This window comes from Amblyomma maculatum, chromosome 3 (assembly GCF_055883805.1).
Source record: "Amblyomma maculatum isolate TAMU_Amacu chromosome 3, ASM5588380v1, whole genome shotgun sequence".
NCBI lineage: Eukaryota > Metazoa > Arthropoda > Arachnida > Ixodida > Ixodidae > Amblyomma > Amblyomma maculatum.
This window is the reverse complement of record NC_139346.1, coordinates 159490985-159503716: the sequence shown is the minus strand read 5'-3', so window position 1 is coordinate 159503716 and position 12732 is coordinate 159490985. Positions and strand designations below refer to the sequence as shown.

The 12732-nt window shown below is 48.6% G+C and overlaps 1 protein-coding gene across 1 annotated transcript; it reads left to right on the top strand.

The window, feature by feature from the left end:
- Window positions 1-706: 706 nt before the first annotated feature.
- Window positions 707-10698, top strand: LOC146196637 (uncharacterized). Its single transcript, XM_084597047.1, has 4 exons — window positions 707-724; window positions 778-807; window positions 9783-9878; window positions 10453-10698. Exons 1-4 carry the CDS (start codon window positions 707-709, stop codon window positions 10696-10698), a joined length of 390 nt encoding a protein of 129 aa, XP_084453173.1.
- The last annotated feature ends 2034 nt before the right edge of the window (window positions 10699-12732 follow it).

The window sequence follows — 12732 nt, the reverse complement described above, 5'->3', positions numbered from 1 at the left end:
TAAAGCAAATATTTAGTCTTGCAGAGCAGGTTGAAGGAGAAGCGTTGGCCGCTAGCCCATAGCGGGCGGCGACCCCATTGGCTCGCTGGATGGCCTGTGCCTGAATCTTCGGGTCCGAGCTGAACAGAACGGCCTCCCACCACTCGGGAGAAGCCTGTAGTTGAAAATGTATTAAGCGATAGCTTATACAACTTGTTTGTAGTAGTAGTAGTCGGCACAACGTTGGTCGGCACCGCGTGTAGAAAATAATGAGGCTGCGTAAAAAAATACCTTACCATGGTAATCAATGGCTCTATTGTTTAAACATTGATTCGTGTGATAGTGTCATAGTCACTAATTGATTGATTGATGAATTAAAAAATCAGAAATAATGTTTAAAAGGGGTTCAAAATTGTCCAACTGCTAAGAATGGAAAGCAAATGTTTCTTATGCTAACCATCGATGCGAAAAATGTAAATATATTTTAAAAACTTTTCAAAATTAAAGCGAGAAACATTTTACGCGTGTGTGTGAAACGCTCTTGCGTCATACCCTTAACTGCAGAGCTTAATGCCCCCCTAATTTTTACTCGTTCTTGCAGTTATTGAGTGAGTGAATGAGTGAGCCGTTGTTTACAATACAGTGCGGGCCACTGGCGCTCCGCCACCAGCGGCAGCGGGCGCAGCACCAGCGCCGGCCCACCCGGACGCAGCAGCCGCCGGCGCAAATGCCACAGCGCTGCACGGTGCGACCGAGACTGGGACGGCGGGTTCCCGTGGCGGAGTGGACGCCGGACAGCACGGGACGCACAAGTGTACCAACGTCAAGGTAACAGTGACACACATGGATGATTCAACAGGCCAAATTACTAGTCTAGCTCCTTTTTAGAGGCAATGCGAATATAACTGTAGGGGAGAGAGAAATGACTCATCTGTAAAGCCCCTCAACTCATCTTGGCAGCGACGAAGACAGGTCACCCAGTCGCGACGCTATTAATACAGTGCATAGGCAGAAAACACAGGAGACGGAAGAAGTCATGCCGTGAAATGACTGGAATAATAAGAGCATGGGTTCAGCGTATTTGGAAAAGTGCTGTCAGATCACGAACGGTCGTTTCCCTTGAAAAGGACCGGTAATAACCTGATAACATGCACTTTTTCAGCATTTTTTAAGAGGAAATTGTATAACAGCCGCATCTTACCAGCCTTGACTTATGGAGTAGAATTATGGAGGCTAACTAAAAGGTTTCGACTCAAATTTAGGGCAGCGCAGCGAACTATCGAAAGAAAAATGATAATTGTAGCGTTAGCCCTCAATCTCAGTACCTCTCAAATATGATAAGGGAGCGGTATTAGCTCTGCTGTGGCCGAAGCCAGGCTGATGGCGACGTGACTAAGACGTCATTCTGGACGCTATTTTGTTCAGACAATCTTAACAAAGGCCGCAAATTGAGTTTTAGTTGGCAGGAGCAGTTGCAGCACATTCTGGTGGCATGTCCGGAGAAAAAATTGACAGTCGATCTCGCCGTCCAAAGAAAATTGGAGTATGAAATGAACTGGAAATGTGTGCGCGCGCTCAAGGGCGTCTCATATTTTTTTTTTTTTTCCATTCTCTAAACAAAGTTTGTTTACGTTCACCTGCGTGATGACGGCATACTTGAGGTGCCCACCAAGAAGTGAGGTCGTTTTCGCCTTTTCATTTTTGCGCCACGAAACGAGCGCGAAGTCGCCAGATCTCCATCGCGACAGATGACGCCTAGGAAGTGTTTTTTGTGACTTCAGTGACTTCAGCGTTCGCAGTTTGAAGGCGGCTTTCCTAGTCATGGAGGAAGATAAAACTAGGAGGGAGCGCGCGGCAATATCCGTGAAGCCTAGTCATAAAAAATAAAAGGTAGCGAGTCGGCCCCTACGTATTTTAACCACGTGATAGCGTGCGGTGATATCTACTACCGCGCGCATGCGCGAATCGGCGCAGCGCGGGGTCCGCCGCGCGCGCAGCACCCAGCAGCCCACACAGCAGACAGCCGCGCACCCGCGCCTTGGCAGACGCGCGCACTAAAACGCACCGACAACAAAACTTAGGGTCTAACTAGGAGAGTGAAAAAACAGGGGAGAGAGCGGCTTCATCGGCACTTGGCTTGCGAAGGTTGGCCGCGTGACGTCATGCTCCCTCCTAGTTTTTCCTTCCTCCATGTTCGTAGTACAAACTGCCTACCCTCGTCGGTTTCGCCAATGCTAAAGCATCTCTGAGTACTAGAGACCGATATCGCGTCATGCCTTTAAGGCGGAGTTTGAGTGTCGAAATAATTTTTATCGAGGAACCCCGCAGTAGTGACTCAGGGACTATAGTGCTTGGCACATAAGTGGTGTTGTGCGTTGGACTGCCTCGATCCTCACCCTTTCAACGCGGATAAGATCATTTGTTCGTGGCCACAACAGTCGACTGCCTTCAAAATATACAAGGCATATTTTGTTACCTGACAGTCACCGGCTTGAGTGACAAATTGTGACTGTGTTCCACATCACTTTTCTTTTCTCTTTAATCCCCTCATCCCTTCCCCCAGTGTAGGGTAGCCAACCGAAACATATCTGGTTGACACCTCTGCCTTCCCTCTCCTCCCATCTATCTGTATATAGCGCTTGGCTACTGAGCCCTAAGATTTGGGATACGTTAGCTCATGAGGGTTAACATCCCAAAGCAACCGAGGCGTCTGAGTGATTTCGACCGCCGGTTTTTGACGTGCGCCGACATGAAGCGTGGAGGTTAACGAAGGGGGTTCTACTTAAGTTGAGGACAACGCAGAGGGCTATGGAATGAAAAATGGTAGGGGTAACAATCGGAGATAGGAAGCGTGCAGAGGGGGTCAGAAATAATTCAAGGCACTGACATTCTAATGGAAATCAAAAAGAAGAAACGGACATTGGCAGGACATATAGTGCAAAGAGAGGATAACCGATGGTCGCTTAGTGTAACAAACTGTATTCCAAGGGAGGGAAAGCGTATCAGGGGGCGGCAGAAAGTTAGGTGGGCGAATGAGGTTAAGTTCGCAGAGGTCATCATCATCATCATCATCAGCCTGATTATACCCACTGCAGGGCGAAGGCCTCTCCCATATTTCTCCACTTAACCCGGTTCTGTGCTAGCTGCATCCACTTGACCCCTGCGAACTTCTTAATCTCATCCGCCCACCTAACTTTCTGCCGCCCCCTGCTACGCTTTCCTTCCCTTGGAATCCAGTTTGTTACCCTCAGCGACCATCGGTTATCCTCTCTTCGCACTACATGTCCTGCCCATGTCCATTTCTTCTTCTTAATTTCTACTATAATGTCGGCAACTTGAGTTATTTCTCTGACCCACTCTGCACGCTTTCTATCTCTTAATGTTACCCCTACCATTTTTCGTTCCATAGCACTCTGAGTTGTCCTCAACTTAAGTAGAACTCTCTTGGTTAGCCTCCACGTTTCAGCCCCATAGGTGAGTACAGGCAAGACGCAACTGTTGTATACTTTCCTCTTGAGCGATACCGGTAAGCTGCTAGTCATAATCTGCGAGTGCTTGCCAAATGCGCTCCATCTCAATCGTATTCTTCTTGTTATTTCCTTTTCGTGGTCCGGATCTGCGGTTACTACCTGTCCTAAGTAGACATTTTCGCCTACTACTTCCAGTATTTCGCTACCTAATGTAAACTGCTGTTCCTTCCCGAGGCTGTTGAACATTACCTTAGTCTTCTGCATATTGATTTTCAAGCCTACCTTTCTACTTTTCCTGTCTAGGTCATCAATTATTATTTGCAGTTCATCCCCCGAGTTGCTTAGCAAGGCAATGTCATCAGCAAATCGCAGATTACTGAGGTATTCTCCATCTATCCTTATCTCTAACTGCTCCCATTCCAAGTCTCTGAATACTTCCTCTAAACAAGCTGTGAATAGTACTGGGGAGATTGTGTCTCCTTGCCTAACACCTTTCTTTATGGGAATTTTGTTACTTTTTTTATGCAGAACTATGGTTGCCGTGCAGCCACTATATATGTCTTCCAGCACTTTCACGTACGGCTCGTCTACCCCCTGATTTCGCAATGCCTGCATCACCGCCGAGGTTTCAACTGAGTCAAATGCTTTTTCGTAATCAATGAATGCTACGTATAAGGTTCACGTACGGCTCGTCTACCCCCTGATTTCGCAATGCCTGCATCACCGCCGAGGTTTCAACTGAGTCAAATGCTTTTTCGTAATCAATGAATGCTATGTATAAGGGCTGGTTATATTCCGGGTATTTTTCTATCACCTGATTGATGGTATGGATATGATCGATAGTAGAGTACCGTTTCCGAAACCCTGCTTGATCCTTTGCTTGATTGCAGTCTAAGGTTGTCCTGATTCTATTAGCGATTACCTTTGTAAATACCTTGTACGTAACAGACAATAGGCTGATTGGTCTGTAATTTTTAAGGTCCTTAGAGTCCCCGTTCTTGTGAATGAGGATAATGTTTGAATTCTTTCATGGTTCCGGTACCGTCGATGACACCAGGCACTGCGTATACAGGGTGGTCAGTTTTTCTAGCACGATACCCCCCCCCCCCCCCCCCCCCGTCCTTCAGTAAATCTGTAGGTATCTGATCCTCTCCAGCTGATTTCCCCCTTTTCATAGTTTCTAGTGCTTTCTTGACCTCGTCCTTTGTCACTGGTGGAACGTCTGACTGTTTTTCCCTACCGCCAATCTCATTACGGTCCTGACTACTTTGGCTACTGTAGAGATCTGTATAGAACTCCTCGGCTACTTTGACTATCTTTTCCATATCAGTGATGACGTTGCCCGCCTTGTCCCTTAACGCATACATCTGGTTTTTGCCTATGCCCAGTTTCTTCTTTACCGCTTTAAGGCTTCCCCCGTTCTTTACAGCATGCTCAATTTTCTCCATGTTATCCTTAAATCGCAGAGGTCCAGTGAATGTAACTATTCTAGGACCGGGTTAATTGGAGCAATATGGTAGATGGCTTCGCCCTGCAGTGGCTATAGTCAGGCTGATGATGACATCGCACAGCACATGGGCATTTATGCGTTTTGCCTCCATTGAAACGCGGCCGCATAGAATGCACTTCGGAAACAGACTGTGGTATCCTAATACGGATCCTAATCTTCATCGGCGTCTCTCATCAGCGACTTTCCTGCGAACGACAGAAGGCTCGGGTTAATCTGTGGCTCTTTCTGAATGGCGACTCACGTGACCAGACTGTCGCGGCACTCGAACGACCAACCCGAGGACACATGTTCGCCGCGGCGGCCGCTTTTCGAATAAGACGGAATGAAAAGCGCTCATGTACACGTTAAAAACAACATTGTCTCTCCAGTAATCTAGAGTATATGTAAGCATGAAATGGCTACGACCATAGCACATAGGTCGTAGATGGTACAATCCACAATCTTTAAATGGCTCTAGGGCACCGGACACCACAATACAGCTCTCTTATTCCATCAGGGCAGCGCACTCGGTGCTGACCTATATGTCGCCGGCGTAACACCTCTGTCGGCACAAAGGAACTTCTGCTTGGAGCGGATCTTTTCCGTTTCCTGTGGAGCGGAGTAACGTACAAGGTCAAAAGACCTGCGGTTAAACTGCCCAGGGATATAGGGAGGACTCAGCATCTCCAACCTGGGCATCGCAGCCTCAGTATTGCACGCCAGGTGGACCCAAGTGGCATTCACATCGGACATGGTTCCACTATTAGCCTGATTTCGAATTTTCTGATCACTCGACTCCGCCTTTTTGCCCAGAGCAAGAACTCTCATTGCGTTCCGCGGCCAGGCCCTGTATCGCCTTTTTACGCCCAGACAGTCATGTATGCCTTGAGCCTCTCCGTAAGGCGGAGTACATCGGTGTATTTTCGGCTCCTCTTAAGCAATTGGTTAGGCTCCTCACTTCAAGTCTTCATCCTCGCTTCCAACAGCACGAACTTACTAATGTTAGCCCTATCTGACGGTACATCACGGCGAACGTTTTGGAAGCAAGCAAAACGTCCTTCATGTTCCACCTGCCGGGGGTATTCTCCCGTTAAGGCTCCAGCGTACAAAAATACCGGCCAGCTTGCGACTAATTTGTCCGTTCTGTGGCTGTAGGGAGGACATTGTGCATATGTTGTCAAAGTGCGCATGTATTCTTCCCGAAGCGCTTCTCCGTCGTGTAGCTGACCTCTTCCAGCTTCCGGGTGTGCCGTGCCAGACTGTGTGATACCTGAATCTGTTGCCTAGAGAAATCATTAACTTGTTCATCCACGTGCTCGTGGACGGCGTGTACCAAGTATGGATGGCGCGGTGTGCGGACGCGCACTGCAACAGGGTTTCGGGCTGCCGTGAAGTAACTCAAAAAGATACAGACGGCCGGCCGTCTGGGATTTTGTGGAACGGGTGGAACACTCTCTGTTTCGCTATGAGCTCATTGCGAGAAATGGTCATCCTCAGCGAGATTTGTTCTGCGGCCATGAAAGTTCCACACCTCATTGGCTCGCTGCCACGATGGCGCGACAGGCAGTCTTCGCACTAGTATGCAGCCCACTCTTGTGCTGGCATCGCGCGGCGGCCCCCTTGTTCGGGTAGGGCGCTCACCTCGAACCCAAAACACCTCCCAGATCCCAGTTGGCTATAGAGGTGGCGGGGGGAGAAGCCGGAGGCTGTCATATCAAGGCTCCAACTCCACAAGATGATGTGAACGAAAGGTGAATTTATACACTAATTACAGTCATGGTACAAGGTACAACAATATCGGCATAGGGGTCGAAAGTTACTAGCTACTCGCGATTCGCTTCGCGCAGCGACGGCCAAGGAGACTCCGCCGCTTTCACTCCAGGCGAGCAGCCGTGCACTCGACGACGCTCATGAAGGTCTCGTGATGTTGTTGTTGTGGCTGTAGGAAGAAGGAAAAGAAAATGCACGGGCCTGCTACTGGCTCTGTAGCTGAGCCACCTCCGCTGCCGTGCAGACAGAAGAGAAAATAGAGAAGAAAGAAAGGAAAGAGGGAAAGAAAGACGCGCGCCGCAACAACACCGTCGTCCACCACCGCGACGGCGCCTTGTTTTATAAGCCCGGAACTGGAAGCCGTTGACATTTCAGCTGTCCAATCCGGAGGCTGCAGCCGGCGGCGGCCCAAAATACGCAATAGCAAGCGCGCTCGTTTTCCTCCGCGTATCTTCCGCGTTGCGAGGAGAGCGCGCCTCTACAGCGTCGGCACGGAGGTTGGGGCGTCGAGGAGTGTGGCCCTCATGTCCAGATTTGCACGACGCTGAGGCTTCTCCTAAGTACGTTTAAGCCATGCGGCGGAGCACCTTGGCTTGTAAAGGGGCATCAGGCGCTCGCCAGCCCCCGCTCGGCTCCAGTCGTCGACCGCTTCAGGAGCCGTGGGAACCGCGGCTAAAAGCCCCATTATAACAAGGTATTGTATAGATTATCATGAGCTGATGAGTTATGTGTGACTTCGGGGTACAGCGCAAGGCATTTTCGGGTGTCAAGTCCGCCTCCACATCCGGCAACTGTAGCATCCCTCACAGGGTTTTCTTCTCGCGTCGAAGCGATCAACTGCAATTGCGTGGCCTTAGGTAGCCAGTTGTGGTCCGTGGCGGCCTTGTCACCCTTGCGAGCAGCCGCATAATCATGTCATTGTTGGCGCATAACTCGCAAAGCGATCACTTTCCGCAAGACGCTGCCTACCTCTTTTCGTCAGACCCCATTTAAGCAGCTCTGACGGTGGCAGCGCTGAAATTCATAACGATGCAGTTGCGTTCACGGTCACGAAGATATGCGCTTGCCTGAGAAGAACGTAGTAGAAGCTGCGCGTTCGAGTTGGTTGGTTGGTTGGTTCACAGGAAGGGAAAGGCGCAGTATCTGTCACACTTAATTGCTCTGCGGACACTTGAACCGCACCGTAAGGGAAAGGAGGAAGGTGGTAGTAAAGGTGGAAAGAGAGAAAGGGGAGCCGTAGTGGAGGGCTACGGAGTAATTTCGACCACCTGGGGATCTTTAACGTGCGCTGACATCGCACAGCACACGGACGCCACTTCGTTTCGCCTCCATCGAAACGCAGCCGCCATGGTCGGGTTCGAGCCCGGGAACTCCGGCACAGTAGTCGGGCGTCTTACCACTGCACCACCCCGGCGGGGTTTCCCCGAGCGTGTATGCAACCAAGAGAAAAACCTCATGAGCTGACAACACAGCAGTGACAGACTCGATTCCAAATGGCCGATTGTGCTCGAGCTGCTGCCGCTTCGAATGCCGACGCCGGGTGGCGTTCTACGCCCGAGTGTGTGTGTGGCGCAGAAACCTGAGAACGAACTCGTCACGTTAAATCTCGTTCGGTGTCCGGATCTTCCCGTTTCGGTGTCCTCTTATTAAGGCGAAAGCCTTTAATGGCTCATTCTGTAGTCGACAAAGTGTGTCCCGCTTTTGCGGCGTTCTGATTGGCCGAGGCGGGATGTTGTTGTTGTGGCTGTAGGGAGAAGGAAAAGAAAATGCACGGGCCTGCTACTGGCTCTGTAGCTGAGCCACCTCCGCTGCCTCGTGCAGACAGAAGAGAAAATAAAGAAAGAAAAGGAAGAGGGAGAGAAAGACACGCGCCGCAATAACAGCCGTCGTCCACCATCAAAGCGGTGGCGGGTGCAATGACGGCAATGACGGCCTACAAAAGATAAAAATTCAGTGGCAGGCTAGCCCCCACCGCAAGCGGCGGTGACCCACCTGTCCCCGAGGCGGGATGCGTCCCTGCCATCTGCAATGCCACACTTGAAAGCGCGCCAAGTAACGCCACGAGACAGAAGCGATGGTGTACCATCCAAACTCACACTTGCCGTAGAAAGTGCGATAGATACTGCGCCTTTCCTTTCCTGTAAACAAATTATATTTATATGTAGCACTGCAACAAATGCCGACAAGAGGCTAACGATGAGAGACAAAGTATACAATAGGAAGGGTAGGCTTTCACCATTCTCCCTTTAAGGGACACCTAAGAGACCCTCTAATTTTTTTTTTTTTCTGGTCGGAGGCAAAATCGAAGGTGTAATGTCCGACATTCTACGGAACTTTAGGTGGTCGAAATTAAAAACAGCCTTTATTTCGAAGAAAGGCGAAATTTATTCTTGAACAAGGCAAATGTGCTGATTACGTGAAAAATAAAACGCTCTTTACCGAAATAATATTAAATGTTGAGGCATAAAGACGGACGTGGGCTCCATGGTTGCAGTGAACTGTAAATGGCAGTTTCCCCAGAGAAATATGCACTGCCATTACGTCACCACAATTTGCTTCCGAAAGCGACCGTCGGAGATGACAGCTGTATTTCAATTGTTGTACCTATAGCACCTCACAAAATAGTTCTATTTTAAATACAAATGGTATCATCATGGTTATAAAGGTTGAGCCATCCACAGAATCTAACTTCAATTTATCCTCAGTTATTTATTAAAAAGCCAGGTCAGGGGATGAAATCAATCGATTGCACACGCACACGCACACACACACACACACACACACACACACACACACACACACACACACACACACACACACACACACACACACACACACACACACACACACACACACACACACACACACACACACACACACACACACACACATAGAGAGAGAGAGAGAGAGAGAGCTGTATTGATTGATTTAAAAACTTTATTTTCCACCAGAAGGAGCTATATTAAGGACTAGAGAGGCATGTATGCAGTAAGCTTAATCTGCAGAAGCAGCTGCTGTTTGGTTATTATTATTATAGCAGAACTTTACAGTCTGTGCTTCCCTCTTGCATGCAGCTCTTCTCCGAGTGCCGGGTGCACTGCGAGTACGTGGTGGACGGCAGGGGAGCGTACTTCATCTTCACTGATGGCGAAGACGGCGTACCCTGCAAGGTAAGCTCCACCACCGGGCAGCGAGACACGCCAGCTTGGCGTATAATGAACAAAAAGCAGCGATTCGACGATCTCTAAAGCTCGCGTGCATTTGATAAGGAAATTTACCAAACACAAAATGGATTAAATAGATCCGATGTCTCCAGAGTCCACACCATTCGTAATGCTCACTTCAGAACGTTCATAAGCCGCTGGGCTGTCGCCTTTTTCCAAACCCTCGTTGGCCGAGCTGCATTTGCGACTGAGCTGCGGCAGGCACGCTCGCTTAGAACTGAGATTAGATAAGGGTCAAAGCTACTGCGCGTGTCTCGAGCGAAGCGGGAAGGTCAATAAAGCTCCACACTAAGCCGTTCACTTTTACAAAACTGGTTCTGTGAGGAATATTAAAGAGCAGCAGCCTCACCGATCAGCACGTTGGCTTGTGTGGACTGTTCGCCAAGATGTCACACATTCAAGCCTCCTTCTCTCTTGAAGTGTACTAATAAACGGAGACCGTCTTACCCACTAGCCCCTTATGAAAGAATAAAACGTGGTTTCAATCAATTTCTTGACCCGCGCCTTTCGTCACACGCAGACCCGAACCCTCGACGGCCAGGTGCTGAGCGGCTCTTGCCACCAAGGGTTGTGCACCGTCAAGTGCGGACAGGAGCCGGTCGGCGCAGCTGCAGCCGCGGGCACGGTACCATCAGCCGCGGGCACGGCCGCTCCTGCTGCGCCTGCGGCTACGGGGGCAGCCGGACATGCGGCAGCCGCGGCCAGCGTCGCCCCAGCCCACGCTGCTGCCCCGGCACACTCAGTAGCCAAGCACAAGAAGGCCTGAGAGCTCGCAGTATGAGCATGCACAAACTGCGAACGAGACCTTATCACTTATTACGCACACGAGTGCCGTACAGTACGCCCACGGCGTCATGGACGTCAGGCGATGCGGGAATTGAGGGCAGGACGGATTGTGCGGCTCAACGCGTGCGCACGAAGTGCTTCTTGGACTAAGACAGTCGGCTCATTTCACAGCGTGACACCGGGTTGTACATTTTTCCAGTAATAAAGGTTTATAGTGAGTGATGTACGTACAGAAATGGTTCCGAAAGAACAGGAGGTCCCCGCCATCATGCACGCTTGGCCTGCTGCCCCCATGTTGATTTTATACAAAGAACAACGGCGTGCCTGCTACCCAAGTAGAAACAGTTGCATACCCAGGAAAAGATAACCGCGAATGACAGAAAAGACGGGTGATTTGCCAGAGACAGACTACTCTATAGTTTCTCGCACCATGCGCCGAAACTAGAGTAATTCGAAGAAGGGCTTAGCGGACGTCAGCGAAAATAGGATCGGCGCGGGCTTCTGAAACAAATATATATTTATCATAATATCAAGCTGATAATCATCATTCCAGTAACAAATTACTGAAAACAAGCAGAACCCCAGAGAATCAAACAGACGACTGTTGAAAAATTACAAAGTTTACACTACGCATGTATTTTTGTGACAGCGAGTTGCTAGCTAACTTGCCCGTATAGGTATACAAGTGGCAGCGGTCAGCTTTCACGCAGTTTATGAAGTTCCATGTCGTGATATAAGGAACATCCACGGCTGGGGAGCTCTGGCACAAAGATTTAGCCATGTATTTCAACATAAATCGTCCAAGTTAGGTCTTTAAACTTTCAGAGTATGCACCCGATACATTTTACGTGTTCCCAGAACGGCAAGAAACACAATCAGAAACGCATTTTGACCGCACTTCGCGTTAAATGAGTACGCTGCTTGTTTCCAAATTATCTTTCCAGTGATGACGGACAAGGAGACATCGAGCACCATCTTTTTATCATCATCATTATCATCGTCATGTTTATTTCGAACAACATTACATGATGCCCGCGGGGAGAGGCTAAAGGAGACTTTGATGTCTCCTGACGAGACCTAATCCCCGCAATACAGATCGAAACAGAACAGAGGCAATCAGCAGTAATGAATAATAATAATAATAATAATAATAATAATAATAATAATAATAATAATAATAATAATAATAATAATAATAATAATAATAATAATAATAATAATAATAATAATAATAATAATAATATAAGTCATGCGGTGAAATACAGATAAACAAGTTACAGTCACAGCTGTCAGTAACCAGTAACTCAAAGTGACTATACTCAAATTAAGAACCCCATCAACAGTCGGTTGCAAAATAGACGAAAGGGAATATATAAACTCATACATGTACACATGTTGACGCGGAGAAAAAACAAAGAAGCACAATCATGGCAGTGCATCATGGTCAGTGACAAAAAGCAGGACAAAGCTGGGCTTGATTACGCCATAAAGGAAAGCATGTCGCCGATAAAACATACATTCAAGTACTTGATGTTACGCAAATGCATTTAAAAGGTGAGACACATTTTTCTTGAGTTGTTGAACAGTGACACTTTCTTGTACACAATCAATTATTCCCGAATATTTGTTGCATAATGCTGTTATTTTCTTCGTTTAACCATTCACCAGGTCCAACGCTATATCCGCTTCGTCTTCAGTGCCATTCCTCTATAGCCCGCGCAACTATAGGACAATCGCTTGGGTGCGCCGGAGTGTGTGACAGACTAGTACGAGCTATTCAATGGCAGCCAACAGCACCTATGCATGCCATCAGGCAGACAGCGATTAGATTGTGTCATTGACATTAACCATCACGGCTGGTTCTCAGGCTAGCCCCACGTAACAATATCACCTATGTGAAGTGATTGCTGTGTCATCGTAAATGTCGACTTGCGCATTCTGTTAACAGCGATTTACACATTTACAGTGAAGACGCGAGCGCGTGGGCGCTCTCTTTGGACGGCTATTGCTTTCG